Genomic DNA, 22,623 nt, shown 5'->3' on the forward strand with positions numbered 1-22,623 from the left:
CATGCCGCCGCTCTTCCCCCTCCCCCTCGCTAGGGCCATCGCAGGCAGGGAGCGGGAGGAGTAGGGGCAGAGGGGCCGGAATGCACCAAGCCGTGAGAAGAAGCGGGGGTGGGGGGAAGCTTGGCTGCCGCAGGACCAAGCTTCTGCCTCCTGCCCCCGCAGGGGAGAGCGGTGGGCGGGGGGGCTGAGTGGGGGCGGGGGGCCGGGACCCCCCTTCCCCACTCTCCCCTGCCGGGGCAGGAGACAGAAGCTTGGTCCTGCGGCAGCCAAGCTTCCCCCCACCCCCGCTTCTTCCCCCAGTGTGGCGCTTTCCGACCCCTCCGTCCCTCCTCTCACCGGGCAGGCAGCGTGCCACTCAAAATCGGCTCGTGGGCCGTGTTTGGCATGAGTGCCGTAAGTTGCCGACCCCTGTTATAGATTAACAGATGTATTGGAGCATGAGCTTTTGTGGGTGAATACTCACTTCGTTGGATGCATGCACGAAAGCTCATGCTCCAATACGTCTGTTAGTCTATAAGGTGCCACAGGACTCTTTGCTGCTTTTACAGATCCAGACTAACACGGCTACCCCTCGGATACTTGTTTAGTAATGACTTTCTTTAGAAGAAATATTAATACACTGGAATCTATTTAACTGGAATGCTGATAAATAGCATGCTCAGTTAACAGGAATGTGGTGATATACCAGGGAACAGATTCATTGCATCACATTATAACAGCTCTACACAATGGATAAATGACCTATCAAATATAAGTGACCTATAAGTGGCGCAGCTGGTGTTGTCAGTCCACAGTAGTTTATAGGTGTGAATTTGTTCCTCTGACTTGCATCCTTAGAAAAGTTTTCATCAAAATGAGTTGTTACAAATCAAGATGTAATTTACGTGCGATCTGAATGGTTGACAATCCTCGAAACCACAGTATTATTTGCTTCTGAGGAGACAAGTGATTATTAAAAAAAAATCATATGATTTAGTAAATTTCTAAGTCACGATTTTCTTCTTGGACAGACAGACTTACTACACATAACCCTCAGGATGATGGTCCATAGAACAGGACATAGTGACAGATGCCATGGAAAGCTCTATGATAGGAAGCTTGGGCTCTCTTCCGGGCCTCTGCCATTGATGTTGAGTATGTCATTTCACCTCTTTCTACCTCAGTTTCCCCATTTGTAAAATGAGGGACACAAGATTTATCTATCTTAGGCCTGGTCCACACTAACCCCCCACTTCGAACTAAGGTACGCAAATTCAGCTACGTTAATAACGTAACTGAATTCGAAGTACCCTAGTTCGAACTTACCGCGGGTCCAGACGCGGCAGGCAGGCTCCCCCGTCGATGCCGCGTACTCCTCTCGCCGAGCTGGAGTACCGGCGTCGACGGCGAACACTTCCGGGATCGATCCCAGAAGATCGATCGCTTACCGCCGAACCCGGAGGTAAGTGTAGACGTACCCTTTGTAAAGCACTTTGAGAAATACACATTAAATGTGCTATATAAATGCAAAGTATTTTTCAAGGTTAATCATTGCTCCACAGCTAAGGTGAACTTAAATAAACTGATCTTCAATTTCTCCCTCTTTGACAGGATTTATAAATGTGATTAGTATGTCTTTAGTTCCAGCATTCATTTATTTATGGCATATTTGGCCAGCTCATTAGCACACAGCAAGATATTGTTCACCATCCAAGATCCATGCGCTGAGAAATGACCTCAGAATTCCTGCTTCTGAAGGCAGCGAAGGCCAGGTGTGACATAGACATCATGAGTTTGGCCTTCCAGAAAGAGGGTCAGGGTGCCAACTTGACTGCTCTGTGGAATTTTACAGCACTGTCACGGCAGGCACAAGTCTGTAAAGCATTCTCTCATTATTTCAAACTCTCACTCCATAAAGACAGGTTTCAGAGTAGCAGCCATGTTAGTCTGTATCCGCAAAAAGAACAGGAGTACTTGTGGCACCTTAGAGACTAAAAACATTATGCTCTAATAAATTTGTTAGTCTCTAAGGTGCCACAAGTACTCCTGTTCTTTTCACTCCATAAAGTACTTTCAGATTCTTTGCAAGCTGTAAAAAATAAATAAGACAAGCTGAAGAACTGACTGAAACAAATTTCCTGGCTGAGCAATTAATGAGCAACATTAATGCATTTTTAGAACAAGACAGAGTATTCTCCCTTGCTGTTCTGAGGGGGTCACAAATACAGTTAGAGAGAAAATTGGGGCAACTACCATACAAGGGTACAAGTAACAGACCTCAGAATAACAGTGCTCTTTCGCCACGCATGGAGGCTCACATGGAGTATCCAGCAGACCAATATGTATTGTTTTTGACTCCCCAGCTCAGAATTAAGGCAGCATTGTCCAGACGAGAAGGAGAAGGAGCTTGGGAACAGGTTCAGACTCTGCTCTCCAGAGAATTGGGGGTCTGCTTTCTTGCTCATGAGGATGTCAGGCAGGTGGGGAATGGACTGGGATGAGGAACCTCCAGAGGCAGCCATTTGATTCTGGTGGAAAGAGGCAGAATATCTGATCTTCAAGTTGCTGACTTTTGAGACCTGCCAACTCTGGGATGTTAGGAATGGTCCCAGTGTTGATGAGTTAGTGGGCAGAATGCAGGTGAGGCAGACAAAGGTGCATAGTAAATGCACATGTTGCACACATGTGGTATATATTCTATATTGATAAAGTCTGCAATTCACAATCTGGTGTTTCTGCATCTCCCTATAAGCATTTAATAGCAGACACTGTAATAAGATATTAGTTTACTAAGCTTTCATTATGGTTACTAAACACACTATAGTACAATTACAATTATACTATGGAATACTATTATAGATAATCAACACTAAACTACAGTTGACAGGAGTAAATCAAAGTATATTTTGTATTACTGCTGCTTTTTTAGATTCAGTCATTCAAAAGGGGTCTTTCAATCACGAATGCAAATAAATTAGGTCCTAATCTGTATGTGTATATTTTTATCTCTCATCTATCTATGCAGCATAGTCTGTATGGAAAAAATTTTTTAGTTTTTGGACACTAACTCTGTGAATTTGACTTGCCTTGAAAACACTGCTGTCACTAAACTTTTTTTAAATGGGATATTGATTTTTTTCTACTTCACTCTCTAGCAATCAATATTCTAAATAGATGAACAATAGATTGGCAGAGGGATAGAAAGTACCTGCACACTAACCCAATGGACATGATTATCCAGCAATCAAGGTCAAATCTCAAAGCAAGATTAAAAGCTGTACCGGGAGGAATGGCAGAGCAGAGCAAGGAGTAGAAGAGAGAACTGTAAGCAAGGCAGTAGAAAAAAATTTAAAGATGACAAACTGGAGGAAAAAGAGGAAAACACAATCCTACAGAAATTGTGTTTTAAAGGGGCCACAGGCTGTAATGGGTTGCAAGCATAAATTCCAGTGTACCTAAGCTGCAGAACCTTGTTACAGTGTAAAATATTAGCCAATGGAAACTCAGTGATGTAGTGAGAGAAAGACAGTTAAAAGCTGAACTCTATTCCAGACGCATTTAACCTCCTCATACCTCATTACCAGAAGGATATTAAATTGCAGAGCGTGCACAGAAAAGCCACAAAACTTATTAAGGAGCTGGAAGCGATTATTTGTAAGGAAGAAATGAAAAAGCTATGTATGTACATATAAAAGCAAAACAAAATATAGATATATCCAGTAGCTCATTGTGACGTTATGAGTATGATATAATATCTCATTGAAAGATGACAGGGCCGGAAAGAGTTAATTAACTCAGACTGACCTCCCCCATGGGTGAACCGTAAGGACTGGTTAGGAAGATATGTAAATGAATAGAGCTTTGAAATGCAAGTCTGCATTGTTAGAGGTAAAAGGGTAGATGTTTGCTCAGGGCTTGTGATGTAAGCAAACAAGTCTTGTCTATTGCTATAGTTTTAAATTCAACGATCAAAAAAGGAATATTAACATTTATAATGATACTTGAGTGAAATAGTATTATTGTCTATATGTCTCTTTGAAGGTTGTGGTAACCTGTATCTGAACTGTTTAATGGATAAATTACCCTGTGCTAATTGCCAGGATGTTTGGAAGGAGAATTAAGCCTATTGTTTTTCTCAGGCTGAAAGGCTGCTGGAAATGTATAAGAACCCTCGGACATGATCCTGCTGCATCTCAGATCTGCTTTGGGTTTCAAGAGGGGGAAACCTTAAGCCATAAGGATTGAGATCCCCAGTCACTGACTGGAGCCACCCTGAATATGGACATTGAACTATAGCCTATGGACTATTTCTAAAAGGACTTTTGTCAACTACAAGATCACCTCTGCTAATGTATCTGAACCTCAAGAATTGAATTCAAGTTTGTATGTATCTTTTAACCAACACTCTCTCTCTTTTTTTAAAATAAATTTTAGCTTAGTTAATAAGAATTGGCTATAAGCTTGTATTTTGGGTAAGATCTAAGTTATAATTGAACCTGGGTATGTGGCTGATTGGAAGAACCTTTTCTTTTATATGATGAGATAAGATTTTCAGTAATCATCATCATATCTGACAGGTGTGTCTGGACGGAGGCCTGAGGCTGGGCACTTTAAGGGAACTGCGTTGCTTGGACTTCTGAGTAATCAGTGAGGTACTATAGAAGCTGTTTTTTGCTGGCTTGGTAAATCTAAGTATTGGAATAACCACCAGCGTTTGGGGTTTGTCTGCCCCATTTTGTTTGCAGTTCACCCTGATGGAGTGATCTCAGCGGGTTCCCACGGGCAGCACCGTCACACTCATATATGCACATTTGCTCCCATTTTAAAAACATGGTGGCTTGTTGATAAAATAATTCTGTAATTGCACCAGGAGCCTTGGCTCATCAATGCATAGTTCAGACTCAGTTCTTCACTTCAACTCCATTCTGTGCTTTCTGTCAATAACTGTTTTACATTAGTTAAAATGCTTCTTTCAGCCTCTCACCCACTCTGGACAACTTAAGACTTCAACCCAGGGTATGGGACAGCATAACATGAGTATGTGGGGGAAGGAGGAAGAGAGAACAGAGGGTTTTCCATGCTCCTGTGCAAATTGTTAACACCCTCTCCCCCATAGCTACAAGCAAATCTGTTTCTTGCGCAAAAGAATAATGACTCACCATTTTTGTTATTTAAACAAATGGAAAAAAATCCATCTGTTGCTGGGTGTTAGCAGCCAAATTGTATTTGTCTTAACCCAAAAGTCCATTTGATAATAATAAAAGTCCTTGAACTACAAAAAGGAAGTGGAGTTAATATCAGTGATCACTCTACAATGAAACTTCCAGCTTGGGAATCTGATCCACCTCTCCAGTATGGAAGGTGTGGAAAAGGTGAGTAAATGAATCCAAAAAGGATGAGAGTTGGCAACATTCTCAAGAGAGGGATGCTGGAGCTGAAAAACATCTTAAAAGAGACCTGCTGCAAGTACTTAAAGCTGTTGCCATTATCATCTCTTCAAAATATGGAGATACGGTAGTACCGATTTATTTCCCTAACATTCATGTCAGAATTAGGTGATTTAGAGATCACACTATGCCTTCAGTGTGACATATATGTAACCGACGCGCCCCCTGCTCCACCCTCCAGGCAACTGGGCTCCAGTTTCTTTTTATGTAAGAGGCCACTGGCAATGGGGATCTTAGGAGGCATGGAGTGCAAGGTAAATGAAGGCAAGAGAGATTTGGTGGGGGAGCAAAGGGAAGCAGGAAAAATGGAGTGGAAGAGAGGCAGAGTGACAGAAGGCTGGGGGAGGTAGACTAAAAGGTTAGAGAAACATCTTTTGAGTCACAACCGTAGAGGATATTACAGAATGGTAAAATTCATGCATTTCCCCCCCACCCCCTTCCCATTCATTTCTCAGCAAGATCCCATGCAAACTCTCTCTCTCACACACTCACTCACTCACTCTATGGTAGCTGTGATTCTGTCCTTACAAAGCCATACACATCCTCCCCTTTCACTCTCCATCAGGTATCAATCATATGTCTACACTGGACCCAGAAGGTATAATTTCCAACTTGAGGAGACATAACCACACTAGCTCTGATCGAGCTAGTGCACTAAAAATGGAAGAGTAGCCAGCTCTAGTGTAGCTATATCCTTAGTGTCAGAGCACCGGTATCATTTCGAGACCTCTCCCGCACGATGTAATGACTTTTGTGCTTATTCTCCATCTCCGCTTCGTACCCAAACATCCTTAAGAAGCTTTGCCAGTTGAACCAATCAAATATAAAGTTCCACAAAACAAGCACTCTACATCTAATTTCCTTATAGCAGTATTTCACATAATTTGTAAAACAGAAACAAAGGAAATTCCCAGATTAACCCCTCTCCCCGCAAGGAACCATAGCTGAAATAACACTGTGGTGACAAAGACGCCTCAATGAACTGAAAACAAAATTATAATTGTGTAATGGAATTAGGTTTTTTTTAAAAGGACAAAAATGTTTGAAAGCAAAACATTTACAAATTAAGTTTCTGCACATTAACTGTAATACTGTACCAATGCCCATTTTCTACCTATTACTTACTATCTAGAGCAGCCCCTTCATTTCTAACTACCAGACATTATATAAATTTCCAATATTAAAAGGCAACTCTTTCTTCTTTTACTGTTTAAATAAACTTAAGAACCACTTTCTACCCATCTCAGGCCAACCACCACACATATCTCATTTGGTCCAAATATGTGTGTGTAGAACAGAAAGAAAAAAAAAACTTCTCCTAACGGTCTCATAGACTTATAGACTTTAATGCCAGAAGGGACCATCATGATCATCTAGTCTGACCTCCTGCACACTGCCGGCCACAGAACCTCACCCACCCACTCATGTAATAGACAAATATTCCTCTGTAGAGCAAAAACCAAAATTTACTGCCTCCACTGTGAGAAACTGCCAAGAGGAGTTATTAGCACTTACCAATGCGAAGAAAAGAAGATACAAGCACCAAAAGTAGTTGCAAAGAAGCCACATATAAGTCACAGCAGATATTCTCTGCCAAATGTAACAGACCAGCCGCCACAAAAGATATGCTAAGAGGAAATATCTTATTAGAGGGGCAAGCCTCACAGACAAGCTAGGAAGTTAATATGAAAGGTACCCTTGATGGACAGGCTGTTCCAGCATGTTACAAGCAACTACTATATCACACTCCACTGTATGTACCTTACTAATCTGTAAGATCTCCATAAACAGGCCTCAGATGCACTCTTGCCCAATCTGCTCTACAAAAATTGGATGCATAGGCTGAGATAATTCTTGTAGAACATAATGTGGTGATGTGAAAAGCTTCTAAAGTTGTTGCAATACTTATACCACACTAGTATCCTGACTAGGACTATTACCACTCTAATTGAAATCAGTAGGATCAGTACTGGAATCATTATTCATGTTATTTATCCTAATGCTATAGAATTAAAATTATAATTTTCCTAGCTTTCAAATATATAGGTCACTGGGTAGCAGGCCCACTGAGGAGCTCAGGCCTGGCTAGGAAATTTAGAATTTTAATTCTATAGCACTAGAATGAATATCTGTCACAGGCTCAGCTAACGAGAATGAGCCAACAGAGATCCACCCACGGGACCATTAGAGTTACTAAGAATCACCAGGATACAGGGAAGTTGAGCCAGTGTCCCCTTCTCTTAGTCTTGTTGCATATACTGGCCACAGAAGAAGGGTGGTGCAAGACCAGCCTTAGATGTTCTATTCCACCTGATGATCTTGCCACATGGGTAATCCTCCTGTAGTTGGCTAAGCCAGTTTCAGGGCAGCTTTGCACTGGCAGAATCGTGTCAAGCTTCCCAGACAAGGAGAGAGCCTGGTTCCACCTCCTGTTCTTATCTTCCTTCAAATAGAAACCTTACTTTGGTAAGTCTAGGGAGAAGAATTGGCCCTTACTTTGTACTCTTGAATTTAATTTTTTAAAATATGCTAGTTTCTTCTGTAAATGTTGTTGTCAAGAGTTATCACATTATGACAACTACAGTTTCCAGTTTGATCTCATATCTCTCATGTAAAACCACAGAGAGCAAAGAACATCCAACCACAGAAGTGATATTTTAAAAACATATATTAGCTCAGTTCAAATACAGAAGTAAGAAAAGTTAATTTAAAATGTTTGTATGGGGGGACAAGAACACTAATTAAACATCCAGAACTCATTCACAAATCTGTACCTTCAAAATAAGCAAGAGAGATTTAATTTCATAGTGAAAGTTTTAAAGTATTCAGCAGTTCCAAATGACATTTCAATAAGAAAGTTTAAAAAGATTCCGTAGTAAAAGATTTTGTTGAATGTCAGGTAAATATGATTGAATTAAAAATAGCCAATGGTTGTAACTTATATGGAGAAAATAACCCAGCCAAATGTGATGTATGTTTTTTTTAAAAGTGCGCGCCGCATGCTCTTTTTACAGAAAAATCTCTCTTCTCAGAAGTGAGAGCTCACCATTTTATTTATGCAAGAGCATTCTTTTAATCTTACCTACTGCTCCCTACAGTTTTTATGAACATGCAATTAAAAAATGAAAATTAAAAAAAAAATCTGTGGAAAATAGTGGTAGAAAAAAATCATTTCCCAACTAGCTCTAGGAAAACCCATCTAATAATCTGTGGCATTTCCAACAGATTCTATTTTATAAAACCAAAGAAGCAATAAGCAGTAGTGCCTATACAAGGTAGTGCCTTGTTGGATCTTTGGACTCAGCCCTGCAGTTGAAGCAGCTGCAGGTGCAGTCATCGCCCATGTGGAGGGAGTTGCAAGAGCAAGGCTTGCTTTTATCTGCACAACTAGGTGCAACAGGATAGCAACAATGTCAAGGTGCAACAGTACAGGACAGCAGCCTTCTCAAAGTGCTCCAACCTTGACCTGAGTGCGTGGAGGGATAATTCTGGTTCCATGGCCACTCACTGCTCCTCTGCCCAGTGTGCTAATGAGAGGGCCATCTATAGCAATTTGCCCTCAGAGATCAAATGGCGCATCACTCTGTCCCAGTGCTTAGGTCCCCATGACATGGCACAATCGGACGCTGTGTGGATGTAACAGTACGTGGCCTCTCTCAGCTGGATTCCTTGAGATGCTTTACAAATACAGTCATTTCACAAAGCCTCATAGGGCCTGGGAGAAGAAGGGGACATAACAAAAATAATAGTACTACGTCAGGGTGCAACAGCACCCTGTCAGATTGTGCTGGGGCAACACACACAATGTCATCGCCTGTGTGTGAGAGAGTGTCTGTGTCTGTCTGACACGCACAATGTCATTGTGTGTGTAATAGAGAGAGTCTGTCTATCTGACACACACAATGTCACTGTGTGGGTGAGTCTCTGTCACACACACAGTGTCTGAGAGAATGCCTGTGTCTCACACAAAATGCCATCATATGTGTGTCGGTGTCTCACACGCACACAAAAATCTCTTCCTGTGTGGGTCAGATGGAAGGTCCCTCTCCCACGGTCTAGCTCCCCACCTGTGGTCCCTTTAAGAGAACGCACACGTCCGGGTCTCCGCCTGTGATGTCATTCATCTCGTCCAATCACACAAGGACATGTCGCTTGGGAGCCAATCCGAGTGGAGGGAAGTGGGGTTTGTTGCCATGGCGACGGTAGCCAGGCCCAGGCCCCGGCTGGCGGAGGGAAGCATGGCGGTGATTCCCCGCGCGCGGGAGCGGGACCTGAGCCGGGGGCTGGAGAGCCTACCCGTGTCGGTGTGGCCGCCGTCCGAGGAACCCCCGGCCTTCCAGGTAGGCGGCGGCTGCGGCCCGGCACAGAGCAGGAGCAGGCCTCCGCGGCTGGGGAAGCAGCTGCCGCGCCTGAGAGACCGAGGAGCGTCGGCCTGGGACGCGCGGGTCCAGAGCATCCCCCTGGGAGCCGAGCGCGCCTGAAGCGCCGCTGCCGATTCAGAGGCGGCCCGGCTCGCTGGTGCCTATGGCCGAGCTCTGGCCCTGCAGGCTCGCTGGGCGGGGAGCCACGAGCCCAGCCCTCTAGGTGCAGGGGTAGGATCCGTGGCTGGGACGAGCAGGGCCCTGCTGGTCTCGCCCCACGCTGTCAAATCTGAATGCACAGAAACGAGCTCGGGGCTCGCCCGAATGTTTCACTGCGTGCTGCTAGAGTACTTGGTGAGCACGCTTGGGCCGTGTGATCTGCGGTGTCTTGTTCCAGTCCCCTCCTGCAGTATATGCTGTATGGCATTAGAGGGCACTATGGTCTTCGCCTAGAGCCCTCTCCTTGCAGGAAAGTTCAGCTGGTACTAAAAACAAATAACCAAACACACGCACACACAAACTGCATCAGATTAAACAGATGCGTTCCCTGGCTGGGGTGAGGGAAATACACGTTTAACTTTGAAAGCAGGGTATAAAATGGTGCTTGTACAAACAGGTGCCATTTCCGTGTTCCATAAATCTTTAATAGGTGCAAAGGAAGTTCTGATTGTTTGCAGGGCCTGCTCCAGCATTTCTGCTGCCCCAAGCAAAAAAAAAAAAAAAAAAAAAGCCGAGATCGGCGGCGGCAATTGGAAAAAAAAAAAAAAAAAAAAGCCGCTATCGGTGGCGGCAGGTCCTTTGCTCCTAGAGGGAGTGAGGGACCTGCCGCCCCTGTATTGCCGCAGGTGCCGCCCCTCTCCCTTGAAAAAAGAACAGGAGTACTTGTGGCACCTTAGAGACTAACAAATTTATTAGAGCATAAGCTTTCGTGGGCTACAACCCACTTCTTCGGATGCATATAGAGTGAAACATAACACTCTATATGCATCCGAAGAAGTGGGTTGTAACCCACGAAAGCTTATGCTCTAATAAATTTGTTAGTCTCTAAGGTGCCACAAGTACTCCTGTTCTTTTTGAGGATACAGACTAACACAGCTGCTACCCTGAAACCCTCTCCCTTGGCCGCCCCAAGCACCTGCTTGTTAAGCTGGTGGCTGGAGCCGGCCCTGATTGTTTGCCTCAATCCTGAAACTTTATACCCAGATTCCCGTTGGCATCCTCAGGCAGGATGTGGTTATTATTAGTAGGGAACTGTGTGCATGTAGTTGTAGGATAGGGGCCCTGAACGGGTAAACATTCTAATGTGTCCCTTCTGAAACAAATCAGGGCTTAGAAAATCCTCACTTATCTCTAGAGATACAGGGTGGGTGAGTGCTATCATTTATTGGACAACTTCAAGAAGTTGTCCAGTAAAAGATATTACCCACGCACCTTGTGTTTGTAATATCCTGAGACCAGCCAGGCTCCAACATCTTATATCTAGGAATAGAATGGTTTGATTTTCCAGTAACTTGGAAAAATAAAACCCTGCCAACATGGTTGGCTCTTCCACTTCTGTTCAAAAAAGATTTTCAAAAAGATTTTAAAATAGGTAGAATGGAGCTGAGTACATGTATTTTAAAATATTCTCTATTTGGATGCCCTGCTCATGTGTTTTTACCTATTTACATTATTTTGCTTTTCAGCAGCCACTTGGCCATTTAAAAAAAAAAAAAAAAAAGGGCACGAGAGAGCATGATTTACAGCCTGTACCTGGAAGACTCAGTAAATAAGCAAATAGTTGAAACAAACATTACTTTTAAAAAAGTAACGTTAGTATATCTTTTTTCTGCTATCTTTTTATAGATTAATGGGGAATCAAAGCACTAATTTCAGCTGGTCTCAGGTTAAAAATTACATTTTGCACAATTTTTTTAAAGGAAACATCCCAGATCTTAATGGAAAAGCTCTTCTCTCTAAAACGTTTTCAATTGTACTACCTCCTTTTCCCTTGCTGACGGTTTTTACAGATTTTAATCTTAAAGCCATATCTCACCTGCTGGTCTCCAGAAATAAAATATATTGCCATAGGTTAATTTATAGCCCAACCATTAAAACACGTGCATTGCTAGCAGGGATTATAGCTTTTCTTCAGTAAAACAGAATCAAAGAAAGAACTTGACTGGCACTTTAGAGTGCCATACTGTGTGAGGTGTTTAAGACAATAAAATATATGAAAGTTTTGAAACATTAACAGTCACTTTTCATCCTAAGGATGAACTGATCCAACTCCTAATGTATCCAATCTCTTCTCTAAACTATTTATAGAGACTTAAAAACAAATTCCCCAGAGGTGTTTGGCTAGTTAGGTTTTGATTAAGTGGTGGATTCATAGGATTTAAGAACCTGTAATCCCCTAATGAAAGTGGAGCCGTGTATTGGACTAAACATTAACATTCATGTTAAATGATGTGGGCTTGTGAAATTTTAGGGAAATAAAGAAACTTCTAGTTAGTGTATAAGGGAATATCACAGATAAGTGAATGTTAGAAAGATTCAGACTTGCTCTGATTTAAATACAAGAGGCTGAGCAAGCTGCTAATTGAGGAAAAATAAACCTCTGAATGAACTGGTATGCTCCTGAGCATCCAGAATTTAACGTAACAGGCCACGGTAATGTTTTAATCACAGTATGTACTTCAGGTTTCTGGATAATAAGCTCCCCTCCCCTCCTTCAAATGGAACATTGTAAAGAAAACAAACATGCCTCTGGAGTATCTTGTTATAAATATCTATAGTTTGACTCCAAACTTTAGCAAAGTTTTGACCACCTTCCTTCATCATATGAATATTCACTCTGATGTGAACTTGGGCCTGCCAGGGGCATTTGCGTAATTTTGAAAGCGTGAATTCCAGCTTTGTGTTGTCTGAACTAAACCAGATCCCTTCCTTCAGTAGTAACCAGGTTGAAATGCAATCACCAACTCATTTTTGTTCTCTGCAGATGCATCACTATACAGTTCTGAACACTTAGATACCTGCCTCTGCCACAGACTTTCCTCTTGTGACAATTAAATCACTAGGACCAGGTCTCAATGTAACAAGATACACCTCTACCCCGATATAACGCTGTCCTCGGGAGCCAAAAAATCTTACCGTGTTATAGGTGAAACTGCGTTATATTGAACTTGCTTTGATCTGCCAGAGCGCGCAGCCCCGCCCCCCCGGTGTGCTGCTTTACTGCATTATATCCGAATTCATGTTATATCGGGTTGCGTTATATCGGGGTAGAGGTGTATCTACCATCTCAAAATGTAAAGCTTTTTGGATGATGACTATTAAAAATAAAAATGATGGCTAGAAATTATTTTCAAAGTCAAACACAGTTCTCACAGGAGAGCTTTTGAATTGGCCTAAGAGGTATTTGTTTGATAAAATAGTAATGCTGTTTAAATAATTTACTCAATCTCACAATGATTTATATGTGTAGATTAACTAGGAAATTAACATCACCATCTGCTTGTCTTTCTGTCTATTATGTAAATAAATAGTAGCATATTGCATGCCTTTTCTATTTTAAAGGATTCTTTTGTTGCTCAAAATAATTAACTCATGTCTGGTCACTCTAGATACAATTAGATGCATTAGTTTTGTGGGGGCTGGTGAGAATTCATCTCTAGTTTATCCAGTGGGCTGTTTTTAGGAATTAAATAATTAATGTAGCACTCTGCACATTCTCCTTAAATCCATGTGGACTAGGATTTGCATTTTAAAAATTGGTTTCAAAAGCATTCATCTACATAATTAGCAAATAAGAATTAGAATGAAAAAATATAAAGCTGTTTTTAATTGCCCACCCCCGCCTCTCCTAGCTAATTCACCTAGACACCCATCTTCAAGTTTTTTTAAAAAAGTAATTGTTTCCAGATTTTGGCATATATCCAGGAAGAGATTTTTCTGGATCCATTTCGAAGTCTACATCACAATTGTCTCCCTGTGGGCAGTCTTATCTGAAAGGTAGGGCCCTACCAAATTCCTGGCCATGAAAAATGCGTCACGGACTGTGAAATCTGGTCTTTAGTGTGCTTTTCTATACAGATTTCACAGGGGAGACCAGCATTTCTCCAATTGGGGATCCTTACCCAAAAGGGAATTGCAGGGGGGTCACAAGGTTATTTTAGGGGGGTCGCAGTACTGCTACCCTTACTTTTGAGCTGCCTTCAGAGATGGGTGGCTGGAGAGTGGCGGCTGCTGACTGAGAGCCCACTTCTGCAGGCAGCAGTGCAGAAGTAAAGGTAGCAATGCCATACCAGGCCATCCTTACTTCTGTGCTGCTGCTGGCAGTGGCCTTGCCTTCAGAGCTGGGTTTCTGGCCAGCAGCCGCTGCTTTCCAGCTGCTCTGAAGGCAGAGCCTCCACCAGCAGCCATTCAGAAATAAGGGCAGCAGTACCGTGACCCCCTCTACAACTCCTTTATGGGTCAGGACCCCTACAATTATAACACCATGAAATTTCCAATTTTAAAAATCCTGTGACGGTGAAATTGACCAATGTGGACTGTGAATTTGGTAGGGCCCTATTGATAGGCCAAGAAATGAAAGATGATGGAGACTGAATTGCCTTCTTATTCTGAGAGGACTGGGTTCTGTTGGGCCAGGGTTGAGATACAGTGGTGGGGCAGTGTAAGGGAAGCCAGCGTTGTCACTGCATCTGTTCCATGATCAAGGACTTACTGCTCCAGCACTGTTAATTACTTCTTTCATGTCATGTTCACTTTTTTAAAAAGACACATAAAAATACAATAACCGGTAATGCTATTGTTAGGAATTGCACAGATGCAGCTGAGTACTGAAACTAAACCAGAACACATTTCTGCTTTCACAACAGACCCATCATCACCATTTATCAGCATAGATAAAAGAGCTTTTGGTTTCTAACTTTAAATGGCAAAACTTTGAAACAGTTTGCCTCTGTAAAGACGAAATGTGAAAAGATTCTAGGAGCTATTAATTTGCAAACCAGATGCTTGAAGAACAGTGATCATTTGAAAGGCAGTTATCCCTATTAGGCACCTGGGAGACGTTAAACAAAAAAATAAGGTGTATTAATTTTTCCCCCCTGTCTTTACAGGACACAGATCTCAAGAATGCAATATTGTAGTGACCTGATTAGTATGGGCTTTTTGGGGGGCCAGGTTTTCAAAAGTGTCCACTATCCATTAGTTTCACTGGAAGCTCCTGGAGGTCGAGTTCTTTTGAAAATCTGTCCCCTCTATTTTAAATGAGAAAAGTTGTGCTTGTCTCTGTGAAGGGGAGTATAGTTATCAAAATGATTTTAATTTGTGATCATCTCTTTGCAGTATAGCCCAGAGCACGTGGCAGGAGCAGGAGAAGACACTGACCCTTCTGAAATCACTTTTCCAGGATGTAATTGTATTACTGCTTCCTGCGTGGCCAACACTTGTTCGTGTCTTCGCCATGGTGAAAACTATAACAGTTCATGCATCAAATACATAGGAAGTGAAGTGGACTATACTAGGCCTATTTTTGAATGCAATGCCATGTGCCGTTGTGGTGAGTTCTGTCAAAACAGGGTTATTCAGAGGGGTTTACAATTCAGACTTGAGGTGTTCAAGACTGTTAAGAAGGGATGGGGTCTCCGCACACTGGAGTTCATACCTAAAGGAAGATTTGTGTGTGAATATGCTGGTGAAGTTCTATGCTTCCGTGAGGCATGTAGAAGAATACAGGCACAGACACCAGAGGATTCAAACTATATTATAGCTGTGAGGGAACACTTGTATGATGGACAGATCATAGAGACATTTGTTGATCCTATGAATACAGGAAATGTAGGCAGGTTCCTGAACCATTCTTGTGAGCCAAATTTATTTATGGTTCCTGTCCGAATTGACTCACTGGTGCCCAAACTGGCACTTTTTGCTGCTGCTGCTGCTATCTCTGCTGGAGAAGAACTTTCATATGATTATTCTGGAAGATTTCTTAACGTACCGCTAATCAAAAGAGAGCAGGAAATGTTGGAGGAAGATGATGTAATGAAAAAACCTTGTTACTGTGGTGCTAAATCATGTGTTGGGTTTTTACCGTATGATAGCTCTCTGTGCTATACACCAGGCAAACAAACTTTTGGCAAAGTTTCTCAAGGAAACAGTTGTGCATAGGGATTCAAAAAGATTGACATCAGTGAATATAGCATCTATTGTCAGATGTGCCTAGACAAAAATTGAATGAGATGCCTTTGCCCCGCCACCCAAAAAAATAACCATAGGTCCCCCATCCCACATATACACACACCAACAGCAAGGATAGAAGTATAATGGCATGATGTGGGAGGGGGAAATGGGAAATGCCATTCCACTTAGCTTCAAGTGAAAAGTTAAATGACTAATTAGGACTACAGGCAAAGGGTAGGAAGTAATTGTTATGTACACTATAATCTTACACAGTTAGAGGCATTTGGCCTTCATCTGTACATTTCACAGTATGCTCAGGACACTGAACCCATAACCTTACATCTCAGTAAGGGTTAATACTTAACACATAGGTGAAGGAGAAGTCAAAGCAGAGGCACTGATGGTGCAAAATAAACAGAAGCTAAGGCAGGTGTAAAGTGCTGCAGATGAGTATGTTAGATAGTATATTCAAAAGGGGAAAATGCTGTTTTCAGGAGAGGAGATTGCAATCTGCCTTATTGCTCTGACTGTTAGAGCCAGCCTTGCACAAAAGCCAAGACAGAGTTCCTGACAATATCCTCAAATAACACACTGAACAATCTCCTGTACTCTCAACTTGATTCCAGGTGGATGATACAAGAGATAGCTAAACGGGTGACCTACTGCCACAGCTAACCTTTTCCTGTTAAAACAAGAAAGCTTAGGATAACTTGCCATAGCTCAAAGATTTTGATAAGGCCTGTTTCAGTGAACAGTGAGGTATATAGAAACAGATTGAATTAGAATGGTAGGTGCAGAAAAGTGGAAATTTGGGGAGATGAGTTAGATAAGGGAAAAAATCACTTGAGAATTAAAGCTTGAGGAAAAAATCAAGGTGACAGGTGCAAATTAACAGTGGCATTTACAAAGGTGGCACCCGTTTTTGTTTTTTTAAACTGTGTGCATTAATAGCTCCTGCAAACTAAAACTATTTAAAACATGAATTCCTTGTTTGTCCAGCCTGTCTGAAAATTAGGACTCACTTATAGCTATAGCTGAGCCCCTCCTATTTCATGACCAACTTTTACAGAAAAATATTAAGTAAAATGCATTCCCTCCTCCCCATCTTTTGCCAGCTCTTCCTACTTCCCCTCTTGACTGTAACTGGGTAGGGAGCTAATTCTGTTCCATGAACACTTGACGTTGCATTTTCTCCTCTGTTCCCTGAAATGGACTCTGTACCCCAGGCCTTCTCTGTGATCATTTTAATTTTTTTTCTGAATTGGCTCCATCTCAAGGCATAGGCTCAGTTAGCCACAAGAGGGCACCAATATAGATGTATAGTCATCCCTTCGAAATAGCACGCATCGCCTCAGTGATGCTTCCAACTGATGTTGGCAAAATAACTGAGGGAGTGGGCAGAAAATCCAAATTCCATTCTGCAGAGTAGCACAATACACTACCTGTGTGTCTGGCAAAACAGATGGAAGTGGTAGATGCTAATATACAACACCTTTACGAACAAGCATCTGTTTCTGCACTGTTAAACAGATGGTAGAGAGAAGAGGGGGGTTTGTTTTGTTTAATATTAGTCCTTTCAAGCACTTTTTATGCAGTCAGATGTTTTATTGTTAGCCTTTTTTTCCCTCTCAAACCAAATTGATTTCTGCCTCTGGTTATAAGGAACAGGGAAACAGAGTTTTGCCATTGCAGATAGGAGGGATAGTGGTGCTTAGAAGATACATAAAGTAATGGCTACACTTTCCAGCTAAAAACTACAAAATGTTTAGCAGTACGAGTTAAGAAAGTTGCTAGTTTTAGGCCAGTTGTTGTGGACAAGTGACTGTCACAAAAAAAATCCACTAGTGCTATTACTGATTTTCATCAGTCCATAACCATTTGATGGTGTCCGAGTACCTCCTCTCTTTCTCCCTTAGAAATGATTGCTTCTGCTAGCGGTGTATGGTGGAGATCTACGTAAGAGAAACTTCCTATTTGTTGCTGTCCTGAATAAGTAAAGGGCTGAAAAGGTGGCAACCAACTCACCTATCCCAGGAGATGAAATGCACAATCACTTAGCACTTCCATTTTGGGGGGCGCGGGGGCAGAGGGAATCTTACTGTAAGTAAGCGGGATATTCCAATTGAATTTCTATCACATCTAGTTCTTTAATTTTGAGATTAACATTTTTATGCATGAGGCATCTGCACAAAAGAACCACTCTCGCCCCATCCTAAAACTGATCTTAACTGGACATTGCAGATGGAAGGGTTGAAAATGTAGAACATGGAAGATGTTTTAGAGCCCAGGAAAAGACCATACTTTGTTCCTTTTCGGCAGTTAGGCCCCAATCGGGGTAGAGTTACTCACATACCCTAGTTTAGAAAAGGAAAAGGGTCTCTCACTCCTTTCCTGTAATTCCATACAGTCTTCGGTTGTAGCATGCTTTAAGTCCAGTCTGTTTCAGTCGGGCTAGTTTAAAGATTTAGTGTTCCTCTACTATCTTCTACCCCCAGTTTCCAGTGTTTCCCCCCTAAGATCATACCACTGGGAAACAGACACTACCTTTGCGGTAAAATTTGAAAAGCAAGTAGATTCATCTATGCATTGCTTAGTTCTGACTGCTGGACTAGCTAATTTTTAATGTTTTGTCATGCTGTTGGGTGGTGAGGTGGTACAACATTGATTAATCAATTAAAGTCAGTTTCTGAGACCAGGATGGATGGGTCAGTTGCTAGTGGATCAAATTTAATTATAATTAAAAAAAAAAATCTAAACCTGCATTTTACAACACAGAAAGATCCATTCAGTCCATAAAAATTATTTCAATGTATGCTTTCTGTAATACTATATGTACTCTGTGGCTCACTTACTGTCTTGTTCAACTTACTGAGTAACTCATGTTATCATAATTCACTGTACACTGTGTTTATTAAATATCACAAAGTGTTCAAAACGTACATGTCTGTCCACTAACTTTGTAAACAAATTTGCTTTATTCAGGTACTTTGGAGTATTTGCTGGTAAAGTATTGCAATGGTGGAGCACCTTCAGCAAAGTGGCTACTGTTTACTGCAGTGACTCAGAAGCAATATTGCACATTCAAATTTTGATTTTCAGCAGTAAGAGGATGGCGTGAATGGTTCCACACCATGCAAACATTTCACAGTAGGATAAGGAATACAATTCTATGAAACTAGTTCCAGTTCCACATGCTGCTACTTTTCTAACTGGAAAAGATGGTCAGTGACAACACCCTTCACAATCTGTTCCTGTAAGTCCTGGACATTTGAGAAACAACCAGTGAGGGGGCCACTTATGTCAAACACTTAAGGAAAGAACACTAAGAGTAGATGTTATTAAAAGGTAGTTCTGTGTCTGTTTAATTTTTTGTTTTTATGTCCCATGCTGCTGAGTGAGACACTATTGTACTTTTAAGTTTGTAAGAAGTATGTATTTCCAATCATACTATTTGTCCTGTTGGAGCAGTCAGCACCTAAACAGTTAATTTAAATACACATTCTAATTTGCTACCCTTGTTTTTCTGAAGGGTGTTGGCCAAATAGCACCTCCAGTGACAAAATGCACCTTCACTGTTTTCCAGCTGTTAGTTTGCAAAAGGAGTATCTCATCCACCCATCTTGGAAAGGGAAGAGCTTAGGTTTTGCTCACTGTTATTGAGATGCCAGTCTTTCCCTAGTTTCCCATTTTGACAACCCACACCCTCCCTAAAGCCCAAATCAAGCCACCTACAATTTCACTTCTGTCAAAGAAAGACAATTAGATCTTGTGCTAGGATCACATTTTTATGCAAAGTTTGGAGTAATGCACAGAAGACATCCCAGACGATGTAGGATTAAAAAAAATTGAATGCCTAAGGCCAAAGGAGCCTATTGGTATTATATTGTTTCAACTTTTTAAACAATATTAAAAATAAAGTCCCCAAATCATAAGTTTTATTAGTGTAGCTGTAAGTGACATGAATGTATCTTCTATCCTCACTAGGAGTTGAATGAACATATTTTTGCATTTCTAAAGTGCCTTTCAGCCAAGGATACCCAAGCGTAAGGCTTCAAGTGTTGCCAGAGAGCACCCTAGTGCCAGAAGTCAGGCCCCAAACAGAAGAAACACTGCACAAATGAGAAACAATGTGATCATTTTTCCCATTCAGTAGCCACTACTGGCTCTCTTGGCTAGCTGCATCCAAGACAATGAAACAAAACATACAAGGGTGTTGCTATAGTTCCCATACAGTCGGCATGTGTTTGTGTGTGTGGCAAGGGGTGTATTTGCTTTTGCACATTGCTGTCTTACTTGGCAGGCCAAGTTTGGGAAAACCATGTGCCACAACGGAAAGATTAAGGAGCTGCCTAATCTTATCATAACAGTGCAACCACTGCCTGTTTCAGAGCACTGGTTCAGTAAATGTGATATAGCAGACAGAGGAAGTGTCCTTTCATTTTATTTGTTACATGTCTCTATTGTTTTTCCTTATCAGCATTAGATCCCATTACTTTAGCTAATAATCCTTTTCTGGGAGGGGACCACTTCCCAATTAAAAAAAAAAAAAAAAAAAAAAAAAAGGTCGTTGTAAGCATAGTAGAGCTTTTCTGTTTTGTGGGGAACTGTGTGTACACAGGCAGCCAACAGTCTAGTAATATGAACTAATCACTCTAGTTTATTTTCCATACAGTTGAGGATTGATGTATAAAGCTGCTGTTATGGAAAATATGTAGATTGCTCTCCTTGATCAGATTGGCTTTCTGTAATGTTGTCTATCAGATATATTACTTGCTAAATAAGATGAAATTAACGGGGGCATGGATGCTTTAAAACAGAAGGCATTTCATTTTGAGTTTTCCCCACCTTCAAGAAGAAAGATGTAGATAAGGCTTTGATGTAATTCATGAACATATTAAGCAGTAAACTAAATGCTCTGTGCATGCTCAACTAGCCCTGGGTGTGTTTCCTCTCCACAATTTGACAGCCTATAGTCATAACATTTGTGCATAGTACATGTACTACAAGCTACCTATCTGAGGACAGATACATTAACTTCCATAAACCAACAGTGATGCTTTATTTTTCTTATGATGAGGACTTTGTTTTGGAACTGAATCATTACTTGATGCTGATGAGGGGCCAAGGAAATTTAATTGCTCTTTGCTGGACTGTCTTCACACACATTTCACTGCTGGATTTTCACCTTAGTCTCACCCTATTCTATAAGCATATCTCCCAACTTTGGTTGTGGAGAATGACTTAAGTGGGTTTTACAGGTGATTAGAATTACAACTGAAGCTAGATTGGAGATCATATCTAATGATTCACTTTTGTCATTTCTATAGGTGTGTTAACCCTAAAAGCTCTGTTCTTAGATTTTGAGCTTATGGTTTTGCTCATGACTGGCACTCTGGTAACAGTGATGAATACCTTAATCTCTTAGTTGAATAAGGTTTGGATTTCTCTTAGGAAAAATCTACATCTCAGGAGAAGTTCCACAGATTCTGTATCCTCGTCTGTAATATGGTTTCATCTAAATATTAAAAAAAAAACCACAGCACTTAATAAGACTTCAAGCTCTACTTTTTGGTGCAGAGAAGTCTTTCTTTTTCTCCTAAAATGGCACCATGCCTATCACTTTTAGCTGGTATATTTGAACATCCAAATTAAAAGAAAGTCCAATCTACCTCCTCTTCCTCACTGTAAACAACTTCTATAATATTCTGAAAGCACTGTATTTTCATCCCTTAAGATTAGATGGGCTTTCAAGATCAATTGCACGGTTTCCAATTATTCTCTTGTTGTGAATATATTTGGCAAGGCTCCAAATACTTGGGAAAGTGTAAATTCAAAATGCGTTACTGCCATCTCAAATCTGCATTATTGGCACTGAACTAGAGCACATGGCTGAGTCTTGTATCTGCATGTAATTGTATTTTTTTTCCTCTTTTAGTCCTGGACAGTTGATCTTTGTTTCTGGTAAGAGTGACCCAGAGACTCGAGATACATGTACAGTAACTCCTCACTTAAAGTCATTCCGGTTAATGTTGTTTCATTGTTACGTTGCGGATCAATTAGCGAACATGCTCGTTTAAAGTTGCGCAATGTTCCCTTACAACATTGTTTGGCAGCCGCCTGCTTTGTCCACTGCTTGGAGAAAGAGCAGGCCGGTGGTGCTAGCTGGTGGGGGCTTGGAACCAGGGTGGACTGGCAGCCTCCCCGTGCGCCCCCCCCCCCATCAGCTCCCTGCTCCTCTAAGTTCCCTATGTGGCAGCCGCCGAGCAGACTATCAATTGCCAGCAATTCAGTTGTCCCTCGCCGCCGCCATGTGCTGCTCCTGCCCTCTGCCTTGGAGCTGCTCCCGGGAGCCTCCTGCTTGCTTGGAGGGGGAGGGAGGAAGAGGGGAGAAAGGAGGAGGGCTAATGTAGGGTGACTCCCTCCCCCCTGGTCCTGCCTACCCCATCTCCGTAGAGCGGTGGCAGGGGGAGGGGGAAGAGAGAGACACACAACAGGGCTCAGGATGGAGGGAGCCTGCTGCCAACAGCTGCAGTCTCAACTTGCTGATCTACTTAAAAAGGCAATGTACTTAGAGTGGCGTCATGGTACTTAAAGGGGCAATGCGCATGCACACGCGCGCGCACACACACACACACGGTGTGTGGCTCTTGTCTATCATGCTGTCT

The 22,623-nt window shown here is 41.9% G+C and overlaps 1 protein-coding gene across 2 annotated transcripts; it reads left to right on the forward strand.

The window, feature by feature from the left end:
* Positions 1 to 9,497: 9,497 nt before the first annotated feature.
* Positions 9,498 to 22,073, forward strand: LOC101946646 (histone-lysine N-methyltransferase SETMAR). 2 transcript variants are annotated; one of them, XM_065550833.1, is made up of 3 exons: positions 9,498 to 9,766; positions 15,125 to 15,338; positions 18,941 to 22,073. In XM_065550833.1, exons 1-3 carry the CDS (start codon positions 9,572 to 9,574, stop codon positions 19,048 to 19,050), a joined length of 519 nt encoding a protein of 172 aa, XP_065406905.1. In that variant the 5' UTR covers positions 9,498 to 9,571; the 3' UTR covers positions 19,051 to 22,073. The 2 variants fall into 2 exon arrangements, with proteins under 2 accessions (XP_065406905.1, XP_065406904.1); XM_065550832.1 differs by lacking the exon at positions 18,941 to 22,073 and having other exon boundaries at positions 9,507 to 9,766; positions 15,125 to 18,895.
* Positions 22,074 to 22,623: the final 550 nt, after the last annotated feature.

This window comes from Chrysemys picta, chromosome 7 (assembly GCF_011386835.1).
Source record: "Chrysemys picta bellii isolate R12L10 chromosome 7, ASM1138683v2, whole genome shotgun sequence".
NCBI lineage: Eukaryota > Metazoa > Chordata > Testudines > Emydidae > Chrysemys > Chrysemys picta.